This window comes from Choloepus didactylus (genome assembly GCF_015220235.1).
Source record: "Choloepus didactylus isolate mChoDid1 chromosome 23 unlocalized genomic scaffold, mChoDid1.pri SUPER_23_unloc1, whole genome shotgun sequence".
NCBI classification, from domain to species: Eukaryota; Metazoa; Chordata; class Mammalia; order Pilosa; family Megalonychidae; genus Choloepus; species Choloepus didactylus.
Window position 1 is genome coordinate 1,058,530 of NW_023637590.1, and position 26,137 is coordinate 1,084,666.

At 41.5% G+C, this 26,137-nt stretch overlaps 1 protein-coding gene across 1 annotated transcript in view; it reads left to right on the forward strand.

Annotated features, from left to right (window-relative positions):
• The window catches only part of LOC119524826 (sodium/glucose cotransporter 1-like), a 98,586-nt gene that overhangs the window by 47,279 nt on the left and 25,170 nt on the right, over positions 1-26,137 (forward strand). The window contains exons 6-10 of the mRNA XM_037823459.1: positions 498-602; positions 2,135-2,240; positions 4,473-4,553; positions 8,412-8,632; positions 25,379-25,514. Of these exons, the coding sequence (XP_037679387.1) occupies positions 498-602; positions 2,135-2,240; positions 4,473-4,553; positions 8,412-8,632; positions 25,379-25,514 (649 nt within the window). The remainder of the gene's footprint in view (positions 1-497; positions 603-2,134; positions 2,241-4,472; positions 4,554-8,411; positions 8,633-25,378; positions 25,515-26,137) is intronic.

Sequence of the window (26,137 nt, forward strand, 5' to 3'; positions counted from 1 at the left end):
CACAGCCTGAGACGATGGCAGTGGAAATAGACAAAATTGGTTTGTGGTACCAGCACGTAAACTAGCAGCGTTGGTACAGAGGACCAGATTGGAGAGCTATTGAGTCACGCTCTGTATCCCTTGAGCACTTTCTGTATCTATATAGTATGTGGTAAGGCTCTATGATTACTACATGAAAGACATTTGTCATCATTAAACATTTTCAATTAGCTTGATTTCCTCCTGCCTTCCAAAATCTGCACAGGAAGCTTATCCAAGACAGTGGTATTACTTCTCCTTTCTCCTTTCTCCTATTTTAACAGATGCCAGGTAAAGCAAAGCCAGAGTCAGTAGCCCTGCATCTTGGATTCTTGGGCCTCTCCCACTATCACTGGGGCTGTCGATCAAGACAGCTCATCTCCGTGACAACCAGCACTTTCTAAGCAGGGCTGGTCCCCAGATGTCTGCCTCTCCTGGTGCCCACTGTCTGATGGTGACTTCTCTTATTGCTTGTACAGGTGGTGACAGTGCCAGAATATTTGAGGAAGAGGTTTGGTGGCTGCCGGATCCATTGCTTCCTCTCTATTCTGACTTTATTCTTCTATGTTTTCAGTAGGATCTCGGTGAGTTATGTGAAAGCCAGCCCAAAAAGAGAACAACAACAACAACAACAAAATCAGTAGGCAGGACTGTGCTAGATTTATCCCAGCAGTTCCCTTCCGGAGCCCCGTAACTTACTTACAGGCCTCTGCTCTCTAAGCTGGAGAGGAGAACACATAGCTTCATAATAAAAGGCAGAGGCATCCTCTTTGCCTCCCACGCTAGGTTACAGGTCCCTCCTCTGTATTCCCAGAGAACCTTGGGCTTACCCATGTCACCGCTTTAGGTCATGTCACTCCCCTGCTGAAAACAGTGCAGGAGCTTTCCACTATCCTTAAACAAGAAACTGCAAACTCATCAGGGCCTTTAAGGGGGTCCTGCTCTAGCCCTGCCCCTCCCCCTCACCCACTATGATCTAGCCACACGGCCTTGCTCCTCGAACCCGTCAATCTCATTCCCATTTCAGGCCCTTTGCAATTGCTTTGTATTTTATCTGCAGCATTCTGCCCCCAGATTTCTGCATGGCTCACTCCCCATCATTCAACGACACCATCACCTTCTCGGACAGGCTGAGGGACCCAGACGATCTCTACGCTATTACCCTGTTTAATTTTCTTCATAACACTTATCACTGCATGAGAGTATTTGTTTACTGAGTTGCGTATTATCTGCCTTCTCCACTTCGGCCCGAGCTTCTTGAGACCAAGGGCCTTGCCCGCTTTGTCCACTGCATTTTACCCGCAGTGCCGAGAGCACGTTCAGCACATCAGGCTCTCAGTAGATATTTTTTGAATGACTGCGTGCATGTCACTTCTCACACTGCATGGAAATTGATGACTTAGTGGCCTATCCCTTGCATTAACTGTAAGCTCTTTGAGGACAGTGACTGAGTTTCGGTCACCCTGTGTCCACTGAACCCAGGCTAGACTCTGCCGCATGGTTGGCACTCAGTGAACATTTGGTAAATAAATGGATAGATGAGTCCTGGGAGAATCTCTGCCCATTGGATCACTGGGGACCAGAATAACAATTAAGGCAAGAGATTAGCCAGTTGAGTGACGTACAGATTTCAAATTCATTGTCAGCTAAGCACAGGCAAATCCAGCCAGTGGTCTGCCTTGTACAGCAAAAGGTTGTAAAAACAAGCAAGTAAAATAGAATGTGCAACAAAGCAGTAGGTGGCCTGCCAAGGCTGCAGTAGTAACCATATGGCCCTTTACAGAAGAAGTTTGCCAACCCTCTTAAGCCATCACCTTGCCCTCATCCAGGGACAGAACTACAGGAATATCTCTTAGTGCACTACCCACTGATGAGGCTCCAGGGAGGAAGAGGCTAAATTTCAGTAACTGGGTTAATTCGATTAACTCAAGCCTGAATGGTAGTTGTTGCCCAACAAAACTTGGGTAGATCTCACCCAAGGTCCACTAGTGTCCGAAGGATGTATTAATCGCAGACTGCCCACTGCAGACGGCTTCTTAGGTCAGTTCCTTGATGGGATTGTCATTGATTCAACTGGAAGTCCAAGTGCAGCCTGTTGACTTGATCCTCGTTTCAGGTGGAGATCTTCTCTGGTACTGTGCTCATGAGGCTGGTTTTGGGGTTGGATGTTTACCTGGCCATCCTTTCCTTGCTGGCAGTTGCTTCCATTTATACCATCACAGGTGAGCCACATAAACTGTATAAACAGGGTTATAATGACGCAAGGTCTCTACTTCCTTACAGAGTCCAACAGTGCTTGACGCATGGATCTCAGCTTTTACATTTTCCTCTAAGTCTGTAGAGCATATTGCTGAGGCCCAAGGTGGGTGAATAGTGAAGATAACCAAGGCAGGGGTACCGAGGTGGTGTCTTTCCACTGGAGTTCTGAGTGGGCTGGAGGGGGCTCTCAAGGGAGAAGGGGTCTGATGGAAGTCATGTTTGGGGCTGGCCATGGTGGGGTCTGCCACTGCAAGCCGACAGGTAAAAGTGAACCCAGAAAGGGAAGAGGGTGGAGGCTGCAGCTCTGGCCCACCTGGTCGTGTCATCCAGTGGGATCTCTTTAGTGAGCAGAGCTGACCTAGGTGGTCTCTGGAGAGTGGGAGCTCTCTCCACTCCTTTTTACCGGCCACAGAGCAACTTGTGGGTCCAGATGGAGCGAATCAGGAAGAAGGGTGGAGTGCACGAAGTGGTTCTCAGTCGGTGGGGGTGCACACCCCCTAAGGGGCACTAGGCAATGTCTGGAGACTCCTTTGGTTGAGACAACTGGGGAAATGCCGCTGGCATCCAATGGGTGCTAAACACTCTGCAATGCACAGGACAGCCTCTTAAAAACTTACCCAGCCCCAAATGCTCACAGTGCCGAGGTTGAGAATTCTGCACTAAATCGTTAAAAAAAAAAATCAGAGATTGGCACACTTTTCCTTTAAAGGGCCAGAGAGTAAATATTTTCAACTTCTCAGGCCAGATCTCTGTTGCAACTACTTAACTCTGCCACTGCAGTGTGAAAACAGCTATAGATAATATGTGAACAACTGGGCATGGCTGTGCTCCAAGAAAACTTTATTTACAAAACAGGTGGTGGGCCAGATTTGGCTGCAGGCTGTAGTTTGCCTATGCCTGACATAAATCTTTATAATATAAAAATTATTGTTTAATAAGGTTGAGTTCAGGCAGAGGAGCAACGAGAGAAGGGAGTACAAAGAAGTTTGTCAGGAAGGATGTGGACAGGGTAAGCACAGACTTCTCCACCAGCCATGATGCCATAACAGGGGGTCTCTACAGAAACTGAAAAGAGAACGTGTTGAATAACAAAAAGGAAGCACCCTTTGTATGATATACACTGAACGTGTTGACTTTATATAGCGAGGGATTGTTCCACCGAAACAGAAGACTAGATTTACTAAGCTTAGATGTATTCTGGGTAAAGCATCTGTAATTGAGTCTTGGGAAGCTTGGGACTTCCCACAAACTGCCTTGTCGTTGTCTTAACTGGAGATAAACTCCAGGACTGGGGGACCCTTGGGCTGCCTACTCATGGCCTTTTGGTGCTGGGATAAGTGGGTGCTCTCTTGGAGTGAAAGGGGTGAAACTTTTATAAAGGGAAGGATTTAATTTTTATCTAAGGAAAGGGGAGGAACAGAATCCCCTGGAAGCCTATGACACCCAGAAATATGTGGATTCCCATTAGATGGGGTCTTCAAGCTCCCCCGTTTCTAGGTAATTTGCCATATTTTCATTGACTCAAGAATTGGAGGAACTGGGTACGAGAAGAGTTGGGGAGCACAGGATGACTGTTCTCTTGTCCCTTCAGGGATTTTCTGTAGACTGGGACATAGCCAGGTTCTGGTGGAACCCTGAGGGTATATCTAGCACAGAGGGTGGGGCGTTTTGGGGGAGGCCAATCTCTTTGCTGATAGGAAGGACTTGCGTAAAGTAGAAGCTCTTCCAGCAAGCCCCAGACTGCCGTGAGAGGGGCAAGGGTCTTCTCATATGGAGGCAGAATGACAGCTCCTTAGGATTTTATATTCCTACAAAATCAGGGGGCTGGGAGGTGGAACTAGATGGTCTCTAAAGTTGCTTCCAGACTGAGCTTTTGTGATCAACGATGTAAGTTTTTGTCCAGGAAAACTACCAAGCTTGCATTCATCACAAAAATGGGAAGTAAAAGGAAACTGGGACATAAAAGGACAAGATAAGAAGCCAATAAAAGATCATTGAGCAAGTTAAAGAGAGAAAATAGGATGTGTCAAGGCTTAGCATAAGTAGTTAGCAGACCCACTGAAATAAAGATACAAACAGTTTGAGTGTGGACATCTGGGATCGAAAAAAAGTATATAGAAAAGATGATGCCGAAGTGACTTTCAGCAGAGATGCTCAAATATGACTTTCCTTTCTCTTTCTCTTTGCTGATTCAGGTGGTTTTGCAGCTGTGGTTTATACCGATGTCTTACAAACCAGCATTATACTTTTGGGATCCGTCTTCTTAATGGGCTTTGGTGAGTGAGACTTGGGACTGGGGAGTGTGAGTGGTATCTCTGACTCTGAGAGCTGCCCAGGACCATTTCAGCACCCCCATTTCGCAGATGAGGAGACTAAGGCCCCAAGACCCAAGTGGGTTGCTGTGTAAGGTCAAGCTAGAAGTTGGGGATGAAACTTCTGCTCAGTTTAGAAGAAAGAGGAGTCGAGTTACAGGGTGGAGATGATAAGCTAGAGTGCATCTTTCTTCCCAGGCCTCCTTGTGCTTCAACCACACAACATAACTTTTTTTTTTGATCCGTACCATGATTGTTTGTTGATCGTTTCACAGAAATAAATTATACCTCCTGTTCCAGTTTGCTAATGCTGCCATTATGCAAAATACCAGAAATGGGTTGGCTTTTATAAAGGGGAATTATTAAGTTACAAATTTACAGTTTGAAGGCCATGAAAATGTCCAAATTAAGGCATCAATATGAGTATACCTTCACAGAGGATGACCAATGGCGTCTGGAAAACCTCTGTCAGCTGGGAAGGCATGTGGCTGGCGTCTGCTGATCCTGAGTTGTTTCAGCAACTCTCTCAGCTTCTGTGTGTTCTTCAAAGTGTTGCTCTTGGGGCATTTTGTCCTCTCTTAGCTTCGCCAGAGCAGACTCTAGGCTAGCATCTCTGAAGCGTTAGCAAAAGTCTGCTTTCAACAGCCATCTCCAAAATGTCTCTCTCAGCTGCTTGAGGTCTTTCTGTTTGTGAGCTCTTTTATAGGACTACAATGATTAAAACAAGATCCACCCTGAATGGGCAGGGTCCATATCTCCATGGAAATAATCTTATCAAAAGGTCACACCCTAATCAAAAAGATTAATCAATCTGCCCCACAAGATTTCATCAGAGTATGGCTTTTTCTGGGGGAGATAATTTATACAAACTGGCACACCCCCTGAGATGCAAAACTTCTTAAGGGTCTTAGGGGCCAGAACCATTGTATCCCACACACTAAGTGCAGTTTGAAACATAGTAGGTGCTCATTATGTTAGAATAATGAAGACTAATAGCTCATGAACTGAGTGCTAAATAGGAGTCAGGTGCAGAATTTAGGCGTTTTTCTATATTGCCTCATTTAGCCATCACAATTGCTATGAGGCATAACTACTGTCCTTACCCCCATTTTACAGATGAGGAAACTGAGTCTCCGTTCAGTAGCTTACGAGACACACCAAGAGCAGGACTCAGAGCCGAGTCTCTTTAGTGCCAAAGCCCGGGAAGTGAATGAATGTGTTACAGTGTCCCTAATGGCAAGGAGACTTACCTTAAAACAGAAGTTTCCTTCTTGCAGCTGTGAGTGGGATCTTAGTGTGGTTGCCACTACTACAGTTCTCCAGGGCAGACTGGTCTTGCAGAAGTCGAGAAGAAAAAGTCTTGACTGGTGGAGTGAAAAATTCTTGAAACTCTATATACATATAAATGATATGATATGTGTGTGCATAAATATGGTTCCATAGGGCGTGCTTTTGGGCCCCGTGGAATGAGAACAGATAGAATTAGACAATCACACAATCCACAGTCCTGCCAGTCAGCAAATATGAGTGCACCATGAAGTAACATGGGACATTTTTATTGGGGTATTCATGTTAGTTCTTATGATAAGTAAACGATTGTCAAGTAGTGAGATAATAGTTTTCTGTTAGAAATATATAAGAATTTGTACATCCAAGAGGGTATTATTCTCAACCTTGTCACCATGGGAACCCATACACATACAATTTGATTTATTTTTGTTTATTTTGGGGTAATATTTTTGAGTGTATCTTTCCAGAGATAGTCATCACATATATAAAAATGTTTATGTATGGGAAATATATTTTAATAGAATCAAAAAATAAGGTTTTACAGGATGTTTTTCTACTACCAGCACTAAATCATAGGCAAATTTCTGTCAGTAAATAGAGATCTACCGTACGTTTTTGGTTTTTATATTTTTAATAAGCTTTTCATTGAAAAGAATACAAGTCAAAGTATATAGGCAGATGAAATATTACAAAGTGAGCACACACTTAGAACCAACTCCCAGGTCAAGAAATTATCTTTTTTTCCCTGTCCTTTGCAAATTTTATACCCTTTATTTCTTTTTCTTACTATTACACTGACAAGTGGTAAATAGAAGTGGAGTAGCAGGTATCCTTGCTTCATTCCCAGTCTTAGAGAAAAAACTTTGAATATTTCACCATGAAATATAATATTTGCTTTAGGTTTTTGGAGATACCTTTTTGTCAGACTAAAGTGTTCTCTTAATTCCTAGTTTGTTAGGACTGTTTATCATGAATCAGTATTGAATTTTATGAAATGTTTTCCACATCTACTGAGATTATTTTATTTTTTCCTTTATTCCATTAACATGGTGAATTTCATTGACTTGTTTTTTTGCATGTTAACTCAGCTTTGCATTCCTGGAATAAACCCAACTTTAGCATCTAGAGATTCCCCCAGATTCCTTTCCAGAGTGGGAAAGTGACTAATTTATAGTCTCATGAGCAGTGTCTGAGAATATGTTTCCAAACCTTCCAGCCAATACTTAATGCTTTAAGACTTTTAAAATTTTGTCCATCTAATAGGTAAAAAATGAAAGGACTCCATTTTTGTTTTAATTTGCAGTTTCCTGATACTGGTGAGGTTGAGCATCTTTTCATATATTCAGTGATCATTTGTATTTCCTCTTTTTTGAAATTAACCTGCTCATATTCTCTACCCATGTGTCTTTCCCATCATTTTCCTTAGTTCTTATGTGAAGGAGTCCTCTGTACACAGTGCAAATCTCTTCTCTCTCACAAAATTTTTGAACTCAATTTCTGTCATATAAATTTTAAAGTTTAACTTGTTTATTAACCTTTCTTTTCCTTTTTATATGTTGCTTAAGAATGCACTTCCTAACCCAAGTTCGTAAAGATAGTCTCCTGTTTTCTTGTAATAACTTGGTAGTTGTCTTTTTCACCTTTTGTTTTTTTAATCTACATGGAATTTTGATCTGATTTCAAAATTTAAGTCTATTTCAAAGGAACAAGGTTTAAGGGCCCAACATGAAAATAATTTTTAGCTGTTGGTGGAATTGTGGGTGTTTTAGTGGGTTTTTAAAAATATTTTTCTTTAATGTCAAGATTTACACCACTTAGGATATTTGGCAAAAGAGTGCCACAGTCTCTGAAGAAAATTTCAAATAAGAAGTTTCATAAATATTTTGCTGTTATTAGAAGAAGAATACTAATTTCTATTTTAGTCAGGAATCTTTAGATAATCTGTGACAGAACTTTAGTTCAAAACTAGTGTAAGCACATAAGTACTTTTTTTTGTTTTTGTTTTTGGCTCACATAGCTAAAAGTTCCAGGGATATAATACCTTCAGGCATGGCTGGATCCAGGGGTCAAAATGAACCAGGTAGACAAGATAGCTTCAAACTGCCTAGCTCAGTGCTCCAAAGGAAGGGAGCAGTCTCTTTTGGTCCCTTTACAGAAGGATCCTAGGGCAGTTCGGGTCTCATGTCCATTCCTGGTTTAGCGATTGTCACCAGGGAATGGGGGGTCTTGGCCACTCCTGGGTCACATGCCAGACTGGAATGAGGGGGGATTTGCTAGGCCAGCTCAAGCCCACCTAATGGAGTGCAACTGGAAAGAGGAGTTCTGCCCCCAGGAAGGGGCACGCAACCATCACTAATGACCACCATAGTTTTCTCATTACATTATAAGGTCTTGGCTGTTTGTCACTCCATTGGTCACCAATTTTAGGTAGATACGATCAATCAAACTGGGTCGTACTCTGCACTCTGCACTCTTCTGATGTACATTGTTGTGCTCTTGAAGGAACTAATAGGCATTCTGTGGTGTTCTAAGCCTTTAAGGAAGTGGGAGGATACCAGGGCTTACTGGATAAATACCTGTACGCCATCCCAAGCGTGATCAGTGAGGGACACTGGACTGCCAAGCCGGAATGCTACATGCCTCGTCCGGATGCTTTCCATATCTTCCGCCATCCCGTCACTGGAGACCTTCCCTGGCCTGGACTTGTCTTCGGCTTCTCCATCCTCTCCTTGTACTACTGGTGCACAGATCAGGTAAGTAGAGGCAAGGCAGCTGGGGGAAGGGACTGCATTTGGGGAAGGGGGAGTGATTCTTCTCTCTGTGCTCCAGGCTTTGCCACGTTCCATGCAACTGCAAATGACTGGGAGCCCATCTCGGGGGTCAGTTTCTCTAACAATATTTATTTATTGCATAAATAACTTTATTACTTTGTGGGAAATTTTATTTTTAAAAGGAAATTTCTCCCCAGATGCCATCTGTATTAGTCAGGGTTCTCTAGGAAAACAGAACCAACAAGAGATATCTGTAAATATGAGATTTTATAAAAGTGTCTAACGCAAATGTGGGGATGCGTGTGTCCACATTCCATAGAGCAGGATACACGAGTCCAAATTCTGTAAGGCAGGATGCACAAGTCAAATTCCATAGGGCAAGCAGCAAGCTGGCAACTCCGATGAAGTTTTCTGATGAACTCCCCACGAGAGGCTGGCTGGCTGTAGAAGTGAAAGTTCTCTCTCTTCTCACTTAAAAGTCTTCAACGGATTGGACTAAATCCAGCTGATTGAATTCTCTCATTGCAGAAAACACACCCTTAGTTGAGTAATCAGTTACAAGTGCAGTCAGTTGACTGACGATTTAATAAACCAGCCTTCTGGTTTATTAATCAGTCATGAATGTCCTTGCAGTAGTGGTTAGGCCAGGGCTTGCTTGACCAGACACCTGGGCACAATCACCTGGCCAAGTTGACACTTGAACCTAACCATCACACCATCTACCCTATCAACCATTTTCATTTTGTTTAAAATGCATAATATTTTTCATAAAACTAGAATAAAATGGGAAAGTTCCATCTTTATCATAACTGAACTTTAAATGTCCTTTTGACATGAAAAGATAAATACATGATACAGCCACTCAACCGTTTTTTTTCAACAGGACAACAACTGTCAAAGTCATGTGGATTTATAGGGTAAAATGAGATTGGTCAGGAAAAGAGAAGTGTTCCTATAATTGGCGATCTGACACAGTGTCCTAGTGCCATGTTTTCAGAGGCCCATTTTCAGTTTATTCAAGTTTGATTTTATGGTGTTTTATCCGTCTTGACTAAAAAAACCTTCAGACTTTTGGAATTTTCATCTGCTGATCTTCATCAAAAGGTTCATTCTCTGGATTGAGTCGGCCAATTCGGAACACCTGTGGTGATGAGGCCCCTTGTCACTGACGTCTGGGATCACAGCAGTTGGACTGGGTTTTGTGGCTTCTTTACTGGTTTTGTGAAGCCCAGCTTCACCTTAGTATCTGGAAGACAGTATCAGTTGGCCTTGTCTTTTTTGCTTTGCCAAGGTCATTTTTCATTAAAACTAAGTACTGGGTATTCCTTGTCGTGACCTGCCAGCTCTTTTTGATGGCTTAGACTTCCATTTCCTACTTCCCCTGAGGTTTCCTCCGGATCCGGTATGAAGAGTATATTCACCCAAAAGTGAACCATTCTGCCATTTAGCTTCTTGTGTTTGTAGAAGAACTCTACCTCAGTGTCACCGCCCAGGCAAAGGCTGAGCAGAGCACAGAGTACGTGAACTTGCACTCCTGTCGTGTGGGTCCTAAACTGGAGGAACATATTTTTACTTTCACCTTGCTGGCCACAGATCGAGGACTGCGAGATCTGCCACTGAACATTGCAGGAGTTTCAGACACCCTCTTCTGAAACAACAATGCCAGTGGTCTATAATCCAGAAGATTCTAACACGCATAATTTACTTGAAAGCGAAAAACAGCTTTTTAATTCTGATCGTAACAGTGATGCACACTTTTAAAATATCATTACCGAATTGTGGCATATACATCAGGAGACTGTATAAAGCATATATGTACAGCTTTAAAGTGATAAACTGAAAATCTGTGTAACCATTACCCAGGTTAAGAAATAAAATGTTGCCGTCAAAGTAAAAGTGACACACGTCTTTATTGTTAAAAGCTAAAAAATGAAGAAAAGGTCAAAGACAAAATCACCAAAATCCCATCAAGCGGCGAAATCTACAGTATTTTTATGAACATCTTTGCAGACGCCTTTCAGTACCAGTTAACAGAGAGAGATGTATGAATTATTTTGCATGAACATAATTAGTCTTTGCCTGCTCTCCATCATTTCTTGGGTTTCCTTTTACTCAGAAATCTTTTGCAGACATCCTTTCATGTCAGTAAACTAAAAATTTTCATTTTTAATGGAAGTGTGCTCTCCATTGTGCATACATACCAAAATGTATTTAACCACTTCTCAATTGGCCGACTTTAGGGTTCACCGTGGCAAACCCCAAAGCTCAGAAAGTTCCTGAGCAGGCATCTTTGTAACACTTGTGTGTCTCCCAGGTTCCTTATATTCCTGGTTCCTTTTGTGAGTGTTAATTTTCAATTACATTTCCTAATTATTGTTTATGTCTAGAAGTGGAAATTTATTTGAGGATATAGGTCTGATATCCAGCCACTCTTGTTAATCTCATTAATTCCAGTAAGTCTGTGTAGATTTTTACATACATAGTATATCAGCTGAGAATAATGCCAAGTTTTATTCCTTCCATTCCTGTCCTTAAACCTTTTACCTGTTCGTCTCGTCGCACTGTGCCAACTCAGACTTCACGTGTCACGGTGCCTGGAAGAAACAAAACTGTGTGGGCGAGCACTGACTTTGGAGTCAGGCTGCCCACCTCAAGCCCTGGCTCCACGTGTGCTAGCTGGGAAGCCCTGGGCAGAGCACCCTCTGGGCGTCCGTGTTTCTGTCTTCTCACCTGTAAAGCAGGGACAGTAATAGTAGTGCCTGCCTTGTAGGGTTGTTCTTGTGAGGCTCAACTGAATCAGGATGCTAAATGGCTGCCAGAGAGCAAGCCTCACCCAAGGATGAGCTGTGATTGCTAAGCAGTAAGAGCGGGCATCCTTAGCTGGTGACCACTTTTAAAAGGAATGTTTCTTGTGTTTCACCACTGACTGATGTTTGCTTTAGGTTTGGGGTATATCCTCTGTAAGAGGTGAAGAACCTTCCTTTCTATTCCCAGCTTGCTTCAGTTTTCTTTTTTATTTTAAAGCACAAATGGATGTTGCATTTTATCAAATTCTTTTCATTATTCTCTGCATCTGTTGAGATGCTCATATGGATTTTCTCTTTTAAATGGTTAGTAGAATGAATTATATCACATTTTCTTCTCTTTACAGGCTAGTTTTATCTTCACAAGATTGCATACACATATAATTTAACATGTCAAATCATCTACAAGGTTTATTATGAAAACAGCTGTCTCCCCCATCCTACTTCCCCTTATCATTTCCCCCCCACCTGCACCCCCTGCAGAGGCAATCCCTTTCAGCTTACACTTGTGAGGCTCTTGCTTTCAGTGATTACTTCCATATATCTAAATGGCATGCTTGTGCTATTACTTCTTGGGTTTTCTGATTTAGGCATTACTTATTGACATCCCGCTTCTGAAAATGAAGATTGTTGACTCTTTTGCTCACTCCTGATGTACACACTCACCAGCATCCTTCCACACACACACGCATGCACTGTCCCTTCATCCTCCCCGTGTAGTCAATATCGTAATCTCAGTTGGCTCGTGTTCGGAGTTAATGTTACTGCGACTATGTACATACATTCACTGATAAGCCAAGTAGTATATTAAGAATGCACTTCTTTCTTGAACAACTCTTTGTTTCCCAGGAGTTAGTAACGATCTTTTTTATTGATTTGCTTAGTGCTTATTAAGTTGCCTAATATTTGTCATTAATTCATCCCCAAATCCTTTACCAGGGCCTCCAGTGATTAAATCTTTCATATGTTACAAACCTCAACTATTGCTCTAATTTGGTCTTTCTGGGCCATCTCTCCGGGAGCAGTCTGACATGTTCCAATCTTTATTTCTCTCTGGACACAGCTGTCGTTCTTGTATCTCCCTTTATCCTCATCCTCAGAATCACTGATGCTTCTTTCTTGGGTCGAAAGCTGCTGTCTGGACCCCAAGATGTTCTTTTCCTGGGTTTACTTTCTCATTCTTTCTCTTTTCTTCCTTAGTGGTTTGCCCTTGAAATTTGAATCTACATGCTTGAAGTCCAAAGTATTAAAATTTTTCCTTTCTTCAAACAATTCAAAGACTTTAGAATGCTTTAGCTCCTATCACACACGCACACAACTCAGGCTATTGTTGTCCAGTGTTTTAGCTCTGTCTTGTTTAGGGACTTTTCACCACACAGATTAAAGTTATTGCCTTTAATTCCATTGTTGTTTTCTTTTCTCATTATTTTTTGAGTTTTAAACCTTCCTTTAGTGATCATCTTCCTTTTTCTTGAAGTGGATCCTTTAGAAGTTCCTTTGGAGTATTGGGATGGGGGGGTGTTTTTTTGGGGGTCTTGAGTTTTTTAGAGTTCTCTTTGTCTGAAAATGTATTTTTACCCTTAGTCTTGAAAGTTACTTTTTGCCATGTAAAGAATTTGAGGTTGGTGTTAGGTTCAGAGCTGTTCAAGAATTCACACAACGCAGCGAGTCATGGTTTAAGTAGAGAATTTAAGGTTTATTAGAGGAAGAAAGCAGAAGAAAGCAGGTAGGAGCCATCAGAAAAGAAAGAAAGGAAAAATGGCTCCGGCCCTCTATGTGAGAGCAGCATTTTTTTAAAGGAAAACCCACGTTGGGTGTTGGGGGGAAGGGTCCTCCTGAGTGTGTTCTGGGCCTCGATTGGGTGAGTGCTTATCAGTTTCTGCTGACTGGTTACTAGGGTTCTAACACACTACTCTTCTTTGATGTGCACTGTATTATCTGTGTGGAGGAATCGTTCATCTTATGGGCATATCTGATCTTGCCTTGTCCGCCCCCTGGGGTCTAGGTGCCACTGTGACTGGGATTTCTAAAACAGCCTTCAACCCTTAGTTTATGGTGCACCTGGTATCTATGAGATAAGCAGCAGGGCCCCTGGATCAGACATTCCTTCTGTATGTTAGACTCTTTTTTCTGGGGTCTGACTGTTGGTAGTTATTTTCTCTTAGCACATTGAAGGTATTATCTTCTGATTTCTAGCTTCCGTTTATGCTATGGAGACTCATATTTAGTCTGATTCTTGTTCCTTGTATGTAATCTGCTTTTTTCCTTCTGGTTTCTTTTAAAGCTTTTTTTTCATTTTATTGTGCTTCCTGATTCTCTGGATTCATGTATTTCATCAATTTCAGGGAATTATGAGTAACATTTTGATAAACCTCACTCCCACTCTCTGTTTATGAAATGCCACTTATTCTATATGGATATTGGACTTTATCTTCCTGCACGTCCTGTGCTTTATTTATCTTTCATATTTTCCATATCTTTCTCTCTGTGTTGCATGATGTGCAGTGTCCTCAGATTTGTCTTCCATGTGACTGATTATCTCTTTAGCTCTTGTATATTCTATTGTTTTAGCAGTAAATTGAATTTTTAATTGCAATAATTATGTTTTAGGGATAAAAGTGCTGGAGAAAACATGGAGAGAGGGATGTACATATTTACTGTTGGTTAGGAGGCAAAATGGTGTAGTGTGGTGGTTCCACAAGTAGCTAAGTATGTGGGGGCCGTAAGGTCCTGCAACCTCATTACGGGTATATACTTGGAAGATCTGAGAGCAGGGACATGAATGGACATTTGCACACTGGTGTTTATGGAGACAGTATGCATGATTTGCAATTGGTGGAGGTGGCCTAAGGGTACATCAACTGAAGAACGGAATGGTGAACCGTAGTGTGTGCATGCAATGGAATATTGAGCAACTGCGAGAAGGAGTGAAGCTGCGAGACATGCAAGGAGGTGGATGGATCCTATAGACAGCATTTTGAGTGAAGTACACCAGAAACAAAGGCAAACACTATGATGCCTCACCAATATGGACTAACTACAATGTGTAAACTCAGAATTGAACCTTAGAGCACAGCTTATCAGGGGAACACTTATTGTAACAGTCCCTAGATTGTAAGCTCTTACAGCAGTCACATCTATTCCTGAATTGTAATGGCTGTCTCCAGATTCCGAGATGCTGATCCCTTTGTGTATGACCTGATCAGTCCCTGGAACTTTGGGTATCTGTGTGACACCTGAAACTCAGAGTTAGAACTCAGCAGATATGAATGTCAGTATTAGCACGTATAGCAACTGTTAAAAAAGCTGAAAAAGAGTCCAGACTTCAATTAGAGAGATGAATGAACCAGATGTGGTTAGGACTAGGGGAAATCAGCCCAAAAGTTGTAAAGGACAATATTGACTATGTTTTAAAACTTCAAATTCCATGTGAGACCAAGGGAAGAGATGTTTATTTGGTGCAGGTTCTATATTTCCTAAACAGTTTAACTCATACAGTTTGTTCAAACACCATAATTACATGGAACTTTTAATAGGAAGTGAGACCTGGTAGGTTTGCACGGGTTAGTGCAAATTAACGACACATCCCAAAGTAATTTGGGCAGAGAATAAAAATATATACACAGGGCTCTTCTGAGGAGCTGGGGGAAAATGCAGAGGTGTTGGGCTTCCTCAAGTGGATTGTTGCTGATGTTCTCACAAACATTGAGGACTGGAGGTTTGGTATGCCAAGCCCTCTATCTTGGGACTTGCCCTTATGAAGCTCCTTACTGCAAAGGAGAGGCTAAACCTGCTTATAATTGTGCCTAAGAGTCTCCTCCTGAGTACCTCTTTGTTGCTCAGATGTGGCCTCTCTCTCTAGCTAAGCCAACCCAGCAGGTGAACTCACCACTCTTTCCCCTATGTGGGAGCTGGCTCCCAAGGGTGTAAATCTCCCTGGCAATGCAGGATGTGACTCCCGGGGATGAATCCGGACCCAACATCCTGGGATTGAGAACATCTTCTTGATCAAAAGGGGGATGCGAAATGGAACAAAATAAAGTTTCAGTGGCTGAGACATTCCAAATGGAGTCGAGAGGTCACTCTGGTGGGCATTCTGATGCATATATAGTAACCCTTTTTAGGTTTTAATGCACTGCAATAGCTAGAAGTAAATACCTGAAACTATCAAACTCCAACCCAGTAGCCTTGACTCTTGAAGACGATTGTATAACAATGTAGCTTACGAGGGGTGGCAGGGTGATTGTGAAAGCCTTGTGGATCACACTCCCTTTATCCAGTGTATGGATGGATGAGTAGAAAAATGGGGGACAAAAATTAAATGAAAAATAGGGTGGAGGGGCTGATTTGGGTGTTCTTTTTACTTTTTTTTTTATTCTTATTTTTACTTTTTTCTGGTACAAGGAAAGTGTTCAAAAAATAGATTGGGGTGATGAATGCACAACTATATGATGGTACTGTGAACAATTGATTGTGCACTTTGGATGATTGTATGGTATGTGAATATATCTCAATAAAATTGAATTTAAAAAACAATGTTTTCATTAGTAGAAGTTCTATATGATTATTTTCAAATCTCCACGGTAATTTTTGGTAATTTCTTACTCCTATGGCTATTGTATATTCCATCTTTTGTATCCTTAAATTAGTATGCCTATTTTCTATTATGGTTATCTGAAATTTTGGTAGATCTGGTTCTGCCATGTATTGTTTCTGCTGACTCTCACTTATGATGACTTATTTCCTTGTGAGTGTGTGATTTAAAAAAAAAAAAACTATGAACTAGTATTCATTGGACCTCTCTCTGTGGGAATCCTTGAAGGCCTGGATTTGAGTACAAGGATTTGGGTTTTCTCTGGCTAGGTGCCTGAGGACACATCTTACCTATGTCATTCTTAAGTTAAAACTCTTGCCTTGCCATCCAGAGTAGAAACAAGGAAGTAAAACTATCTTTCTTTGTAGATTACATGATCTTGTATATAAAGAATCCTAAGGAATCCACAAGAAAAGTATTAGAGCTAATAATAACAAGTTCATCAAGGTTATAGAACGTAAGCTCCTTATACAAAAATACACTTGCATGGAACAATCCAAAAATGAAATTAAGGAAACAATTCCAATTCCAATAACATCAAAAAGAATAAAATGCTTAAGCACACCTTTAACGAGAGAAGTGCAAGACTCATACACTGAAAACTATAAACTGCAATCAAAAGAAATTAAAGAATAACCAAATCAGTGGAAAAATGTCCATGTTTCCATGTTCATGGATTAGAAGACTTAATGAGAAGATGGCAATACTCCAAAAACTAATCCACAGATTCAGTGCAATCCCTATTAGAATCCCAGCTGCTGACATTTTTGCAGAAATTGACAAAATTTACGTGGAAATGCAAGGGACCCAGATTTTCCCAAACAGTCCTGAAAAAGAAGAACAAAGTTTGAGGACTGAAACTTCCTGATTTCAAAACTTACTGTGCACCTACAGAAATCAAGACTGTGTGGTACTGGCATAAAGATAGACATTTAGATCCATGGAATAGAATTGAGTCTAAAAATAAGCCCATACATCTCTGGTCGGTTGGTTTTCAGCAAGAGTGCCAAGACCATTCAATGGGAATCAAATAATCTTTTCAACACGTGGTGCTGGGACAATGGTGTATCCACCTGGAAATGATTGAAATTGGACCGCTCCCTCATGTCATCTACAAAAATTAACTCAAAGTGGGTTAAAGAAACTAAATTTATGAGTGGAAACTATAAAACTATTAGAAGAAAACATTGGGGTAAATCTTCACGACCTTGAGTTAGGCACTGGTTTCTTAGATATGACACCAAAAGCACCAGCAATAAAAGAAAACACAGATAAATTGGACGTCATCAAAATTTAAAACTTCTGTGCTTCAAAGGGTGCTATCAAGAAAGTGAAAAGACAGCTCACAGATTGGGAGAATATGTTTGCAAGTCATATAGCTGATAAGGGACTATTCAGAATATATAAAGAACTCTTACAACTCAACAATAAAAGGACAAGTTACCCAATTAAAAAGTGGTCAAAGGATTTGAATAAGCATTTCTCCAAAGAAGATACACAGATGTCCAATGAGAACATGAAAAGATGTTTACCAGCATTAGTCTCTAGAGAAATGCAAATAAAAGCCACAGTGGAAGGCCACTTCTTACCCAGTAGAATGGCTGTAATCAAAGAGTGTTGGCAGGGCTGTACGTTGCTGGAGGAAATATCACATGGTGCAGCCACTTTGGAAAACAGTTTGACGATTCCTCAAAAAGGTAAACAGAGTTACCAAAAGACTCAACAATTCCACCCCTACCTATATCCTCAAGGGAATTGAAAACAAATGTCTACACACAAACTTGTACACGAATGTTCGTAGCAGAATTATTCAATAGCCCAAAAGTGGAAACAACCTAAATGTTCATCAGCTGATGAATGATTAAACAAAAGGTGGTGTATGCATACAGTGGAATATTATTCAGCTAAAAATAATGTGGATGAACCTTGAAAACATTATGCAAAATGAAAGAAGCCAGACACAAAAGACCACATAATGTATTATTCCATTTATTTTAGATGTCCAGAATAGGCAAATCCATAGAATCCGAAAGTAGATTAGCAGTTGTCAGGGGCCGGGAGAAGGGGGGCATGGGGAATGACTCTAACAGGTATGGAGTTTCTTTTGGGGGTGCTTAAAATATCCTAGAATTAGAGAGTGGTGATGGTTGCACAACTTTGTGAATATACTAAAAACAACTGAATTGTACACTTTAAAGGGTTAAGCTTTTGGTATGTGAATCGTATCTCGGTTCTTAAAACCCTGCCTTGCAGTAATTTGGGCCACCAAATAACAATTACAGTCCCCCAAATTTTTGCAGGCTGGCTAGTGGCCACAAATTCTCATGGTGGGGGGGTGTTTTTTCCACTCAGAGCTAAAGTGAAATGAACAATTTTCCTTGCTGTCTACACCAGCTCTGCAACCCCTTTTGCCTCCAGCCAACCCCGTTTACTACACCCCTGTTAGAGTAGCCTTCACTGTGTTCTGACTTCCTGAGGGGTGGTCTCCTGTTGTTTGCAGGGCCAGACGTTGTCCCCATCCCTGTCACGTGGAAACACTAGGCCACTAGGATCTGTGGATGCTCCCACGGTATCCAGCAGTTTCTGTGGAATCTTACTTCCCTGAACAACTATTTCTATTTTGTTCCCGACCTCAGAGTTTTTGTTGTGTGTGTTTTTTTAATATGCTTATCCTTCTATTTGAAATACTGCCTTTTTATTTTATTTATAAATTTTAGATGTTCTTTTTAGTGGGAGTTATGGCCTCTCTGGTTCATATTGTTGTCAGAAATGGAAGTGCTGTGATTACCTCCCAAGGATAATTCACTAAAAGTAAGATTGCTCGGTGTTTTAGTTTCCTAGGCTGCTGAAAGCAGATACCATGAAATGGGCCATACTTTCCTGTTTCCTTCTGTGTTTTTTAACTTTTTGTTGAGAACTGGACATTCTGAGTAATATATTGTCATAGTTCTGGAAATCTAGCTACCCCACTTCTCTGCCATTGCAAGGTGGTGGTGATGGTGGTTGGCTGGAGTCATGAATTTGTGACAAAGGATGAAACAAAAAATGGGTACTGCCTCTTTAAGACTCCTCTGCTGCTTTTGCCTGAGGATGGTTTGGAACAGTGACCCCCCCAGTGATCTGAAGTAGCTGATCCAAAGCAGTGATCAGAGATCAGTCTGCATGCCCACAGGTTTTGGAGGACCACGCCATACAGCCCACCCTGGCACCAGCAAGCTGTACCAGGAGCCCTGGTGCAGTCCTCTGCTGTCATGCATATGGGGATAGGGAAGGTAGCCCTTGCATGGAGGGTGAAATACACAGATATTTATTGCAATTTACCACCATCTTCCTCCTGCTCGCCCCTGGATGCTGCACAGTGTTCTGTTAGACTCCAGAGTTTCGAAGTAGTTGATTCAGACACTTCCTGCCAGTTCATTAGTTGTTTTGGTGGAGGGACTGATTCCTGGAGCTCCCTCCTCCACCATCTTCCCATAATCCTCTCCCCAAAGGATAACTTTTAAGTGATGCATTGTGATTAAGTCAGGTTTAATCCAGGCATGCAAAGAAGGTTCAAACAGAAAATGGATTGATGTAATTATTATTAATGTACTAAAAATCATATAATTATCTCAATAAATGCAGAAACAGCCTTTCATAAATCTGAAATCTACTTATAGTAAAAGCTTGCATCAAAATAGGAATAGAAGGGAATTTCCTTAACTTGATGAAGATTACATACCAAAAGTTTACTGCAAACATTTTATGGAATGAAGAAACTTTAGATGCATTTCCTAAGAGATCAGGAATAAGAGAAGATTGACCAGTATTATGTTTTATTCATAGTCTTGGTCAAATCTATAACTTTAGCTGTTCACTTGCATTATACTTCTTTTTTCTTCCTTATAGCTTTGACCAGGACTGCTAGTATTTTCTTGCTATGTTAAAAATACATTGAGAAAATATGATTGTTTTCACAGTAGCACCCTATGAATTAACTGAATCAGCAATAGATAATACCTGTGAAAAGTCTTAAAACTATTAGTAGATACAGTAATCAGAATAAATGGAGAGGCAGTCTGTTCTTGAATGGGATGACTTCATATTTTTAAATATGTCATTTCTCCCAAATTTAGGCTATAAATATAACCACTTAAAATTCTGCTTGGATTTTTTTGAGGAACCCAAACTTATTCTAAAAATTATTATGGATCTCTATCAATAGTAGATTGTTAAATGAATTGTGAAATATTCCGACAGTGAAAAGGCAATATAGCAGTGAAAAGGAAGTGAGCTACACATAATAAAATGGATGAATCTTAAAACCATGATGCTGAATAAAAGAAGCTAGACACAGAAGACCGCATAGTACAGTGATTCCAATTGTATAAAGTGCAGTACAAGCAAGGTTAAATTATATTGTTTAGGGATGCACACCTAAATGATAAGAATATGAAGAAAGGCAAAGAAGAAATAACTAAAATACTTATGGAAGTGGTTATTTCAGGAGGGAGGGAGGGTTGAGGTGTGGAAGAGGCACCCAGGGGCGTCTGGGGTCCCTGCAGTGTCCCCACTCTCGATCTGGACAGTGATGACACAGTATTCTCTTTAATACACTACAGCTGTGCATTTGTTTAACATACTTCAGTGTGTTGATAAAGTAAATAATAAATAAGGTTTAAAGATTATGGGGAAGAAAAAAATGCCACAAATAGCTAACCCCAGTTTGAAAATGAAGAGCAAAGAGAGATAAATTGCCCTACCAGATATTTAAATGCGCACAGAGTAACAGTAATAAAAACGGTTTGGAATTGACGAGAACAGACAGACAGACTAATGGAACAGAAAAAAGATCTAAGTCAGGCTCATGTACTTATGGGAATTTAGCATATATTTGAGGAGGCTCCATATATCAGTGGAAGAAATACAGACTCTCTGATGGTGTTAGAAAAACCAGCTTACTGCTGGGAGTAACATAAAACTAGACTCCTGCCTAACATTTATGCAAGGGTGGACTTCAGCTGGACTCAAGACTTAAATGTGAAAAAGCAAAACTGTAAAATTAAGAGAAGGTAGTGTTAGAGAATAGCATTGAGGCAGAAGGAGAAGTAGAAGTCATAAGTCAAAAACTATATCAATTTGATTATATCACATATAAGGGCTTCTTAACAAAGAGTACTGTAGACAAAGTTGGCAAGAGATAGATCGGGAGAAGATAATTAGAAGCATTTGTAATGGACAAGAGACTAATCACTAATCAACAAGAAAAAGAAATGTGGGCAAAGGGTATGAACGGGCACTTCATAGGAAAGGAAACTCAAAGGACTAACAAGCATATAATTCAGAATTATCAGGGAAATGCAATTTAATCCACAACGAACTGGTTAATATGTGAAATTCTGAGTTGTATATTTGTTACTCCAATAAAAAGTTACAGAACACACACACAGTGAGCCTGGCAAAAATTAGAAAGCTCCATATGGAGGTTTAGGAACTCTCGTGACCTGCTAGTGGGAGTGTAGCCTGGTGCAATCTGTTTAGGAGAGTAAATAAATCAGATCAGGTGTATTGTACTTTATGACCCAGCAATGAGGTTCCTCAAAATCTACCTAAAAACCCTCCTACAAGTTGATGAGGGACAAGCAAAATCACGTGTGGATTTTGCACATGAAGTGGGTTGCAGAAGTGAGAAGCAGAAGACCGGATGTGTACATGGCAGCACGGAGGGTTCTTTATAGTGTGCTGAGTGGACAGACAAGATGCAGAATGAGAACCAGAGCACAGGAGCCAGGTGTTGTCTATAAGGTAGTTAAAACTTTTGCATTTGTTGGTGGTCTTTCCCATCCACTTATTATCTATTGTCATTATGCTACCTAACGTAGAAGACTTTTTCAACATTCTGTATTTGTCTTTACAATTTCTTCTGTAATCATTGCTTTAAAAGTCACCCCCTGAAATTTCCATTTCTGACAGTAGATAACTAGATGTCCTGAAACACCTCCCAATTCAGAACACCTAGAAATGCTGGGTAAAATAGAATTTTTATATTCGTAGTGGAGAAAGTCTCCAGAGGCCAGGAACAAAGAGGGAATTGAACCCAAGAGCGTTAAGCTCACACTGACACCTTCAGTGCCCTGACAGCATTTTCCAAGCTTGGTGTCCAAAAGGCTTAGGTTTTAGTGGCTTCTGTTAGAACAGGAGAAAGGCCTCAAGTTCAGGAATGGTGAAGCTAAAACGGAACCCTCCATGCATAGCTTAGATTTATAATCTCAGTGGACTACAAAGAAAAATCTGCTCACCAGCAGAGAAGAAAAAACCACCACCAAAAAGTGCCTCCTCCTGGGCTCCTCTGAGAATTCATAATCATGGTTCTGCATTCCTGTAGGTTTGGGTTTTTAAATAACTTGTATGGTCAGGAAACGTCATGTGAAGAATTAATAGAATATCATCCAAATTTTGGTACACCCTGACCTGGCACGGGTAATGGAAGATTCTCTCTATGAATAAAGCCCTGCTGAACATGAGCCTCCAGTCCGCAACTGGGAAACATGGAAGACTCAAGCCACCATGAGCAGGCATCAGCAGACAGTAGAATTAGCGCCGCGAACCTCAGAAAATGGAAGTATTAGATACTTAAGTACAAAATAAAGGTTTAAAGAAATAAACCGGAACTGAAAACAACAAGAAACAAAATTCTATCAAAACAGATAAGTCAGATTTTTAAAAACTTCTAAAGTGAAAGTATACTTACTGAAATGTAAAACTCAGTAGCTACTAAAATAGCCGATTAAACACAACTGAAGAAAAAAATTGCGATGTGGAAGAGAGAGCTGAAGAAATTGCCTAGAAAGCACAAAAATGGAAAATATGAAAGAGAAATATAGTGATATGGGAAATAGAATGAGAAGGATTAAAATACATCTGTTGGAGATCCAGAAAAAAAGGGAAAGGAAGCAATATTTCAAGAGAAAGTGGCTGGGTATTTTTATAATTGTTGAAAGAGCAAGAATTGCACTGAAATGAATCCCAAGCAGAAATGTATATATGTATTTTTTAATTCCATGTAAAGACACATCATAATGAAAATTCAGAGCATCAAAGAAAAGGAGATTTTTAAAGCAACCTGAGAAAAGACTGCTTAGAAAAGAATGAGTTGTCCTGAGGACAGATTTCCTAACAGCAACCACGTAGGCCAAAAGGCAGTGGAGTCATTTCCAAAATACCGAGAGAAAATAGCAATTTCAAATTGAAGAGCCACCTAAGATATTATTCATAATCAAGTTCAAAATAAAGACACAACCTTCTCTAAAGAAACATTGAAGATGTACATAAGGAAACAGGAAGCAGTGAAGGAATAGTTAGCAAAGAACTTGATAGGCATATGAGTAAATCTAAAGCATTAGCTGAAAAACAGTAAATGGCTAATATGGGAAATATAAAACAAGGTGAAACTAAAATACTGGCCAACAGGTTGGAGTTAAATCTGTCTGTGTGAACCATAAATTGTTCAGGAGAAGGGTGGGGATATTGGTTTATTGTAGACTTTAAGTAGTATCCATATTAAAATTGTAAGGGTAGTTATTAAAAGCACAGAAATGGAATAGATACCTTCTGTATTAGTTAGGGTTCTCTAGGGAAGCAGAACCAACAAGAGATATCTGCAAATTTAAGATTTTATAAAAGTGTCTCACGCAACTCTGGGGATGCACGAGTCCAAATTCCATAGGGCAGGCAGCGAACTAGCAACTCTGATGAAGGTGTTCAGAAACTCCTCAGGAAATGCTTCACTGGTTAGCTGAAGAAGTGAAGGTCCTCTCTCTTCTCCCTTAGATGTCTTCGAGTTGGATTGGATTAAATCCAGCTGATTGAATTCTCTCATTGCAGAAGACACTCCCTTCGTTGATATGATCAGTCGCAGCTGCAGCCAGTTGACTGATGACTTGATAAACCAGCCTTCTGGTTTATTAACCAGCCACAAATGTCCTTGCAGTAATGGTTAGGCCAGTGCTTGCTTGCAGACACCTGGGCACCATCACCTGGCCAAGTTGACACATGAACCTAACCATCACACCTTCCTAACTAGTAATGGAAATAGGTGAAGAAAAATTAATTTAAAAAGGCAAATAGAGTGACAAAGTAAGAAAACTCAATACCTGTTTGGCACACCAGTTTTTAAAGAATAGCCCTCCCCTTCCCCAACTTTTAAATATATAGCAATGGACTCAAGTGCTTAGGACTTTCTATGTGGAATGACTTAATGTTGAGGCCACTCCTTCCTAATATAGGAAAGAGTAGCAGTTCTGCCCTTGCCCCACAACCCCACCCACTCCCTGGCACCATCTCTCCTCCTGGAGTGGGGGGAGCAAAAGTGAAGCAATGCCCTCGGCGTGTGCACCTGCTGGCAGGGGACCCATCCCCGGAGAGGCTGGCACTCGGAGGCCCAGGAGACCTCCCCAGAATCACAACCAGCGACCTGGCAAGGATCACCTTTTGAGCTCTTCCCCACTTTAATTAAAATACCACATTTGGAAAAATAAGGAAGGCATAAGGAAGAAAACAGAACTCTTACCATGCCATGGTTAACCACTTTTATCATGTTGGTTTATTCCTGCTGTTTTACTAGGTATAGGATGACAGTGTATGTGCAATTTTTCTAAAAGCAATTTTATTGAGATATGTTCACATAACATACAATCATACATGCAATTTTGTATCCTGCTGTCCCTTCCAGCTAACAGCATGTCGTGAGTATATTTTTTCACGTTATTTAAATGTCCTTCAAGAACATACTTTTTAGTGCATACAGAACACTGCATGGTTTTGAGGCACAGGACTGAGCCTTGAGTTCCTTTTTAACCACTTCTCTACCAAGTGTTCCGGAGAACACAGCATTCTGCCTTCTGACAGCAGCACCATTGAAGAGCTCCTGGGAGAATTTTGCTCTGTTGAGGTTCATACTAAATAATTTCTATTTAGATGAATGAAGTTGGTACCGGTTCTGAACACCCCTTGGTTGCCGGAACCCCCTTGGCTGCAGTTGCTGTGTCGACGGCCCTCTTCCTGCTGCCCGGCAGAGCCAGTCTGTGGCCTCCAGCAATGAACCTCATCCTTGCCTTGATTGGTGTGCAATGCCAGCATGAGGTCAAGGTCATGCCCAGGAGCCCAGTCCTCTGCCCTGGATGCCCTTTAGGCTCCTGGGGCTGGGCCCAGCCTAAAGGGGGGGGGGCAGCTCGGCCCTGGCACCCCCAAGGGTGCGTCCAGCCAAGAAAGCTGCCCAGGGTCGTCCTGTCTGTGCCCAGGCGCCTGGCTTTTCCAGCCTCACCCTCCTGACCACCTGTGTGTCCCTGACAGATGACGGTCCAGCGATACCTCGCAGGGAAGAGCCTCTCGCACGTCAAAGGCGGCTGCATCCTGTGCGGGTACCTGAAGCTGCTGCCCATGTTCACCACTGTGATGCCAGGGATGATCAGCCGCGTCCTGTACCCAGGTAAACGCCTGGTCCTGCTGGGGCCACAGCTGACCGTCCCCTGCCTCAGAGACCCAGAGGGTGCTGGGCTGCTCAGCTCTGCCCTGGTCCACTTTCTGGGAGGGACTGAGCCAGGAATCCCAACTTAGGGATGCAGCTAGGCCGAAGGCTGGCAGAGACAGCAGATCCGGGCAGCAAGAGATAAATTCCAGGGGGATGAGTCCAGATGGGAGAGAGCAAGCCAGGGCCCAGGCTCCAACGTTGGCCCGGGAGCCAGCCCACAGGAAGGCTGCATGACTCTCCATCACATTGCAGACACTACACAGAGGCTGGCACAGCTGCTCGCAGCTCCAGGGTGGGCTTTCACAGCCTCGATGACTAGATGAGCCTCATCGGAGGGGCGGGGGGCTCCATGCAGCCCCAATATGGGCCTGACTCTAAGGTCCACATTTTTTCCATTAAATTCTCTTAAAAATCCCCATTTCCCTTAATGAGTTATAATATCTCTATGAATGTCGCTCATCCCATTTCCACCGAGTTTTACTAGCTTGCGCTCTCTCTTGGGTAGAAGGCTGGTTGATTCATTAAACATTTATGGAGCACTTGAGCATTTACTCCGAAAGCTACAGCCACTGGGACAGAGC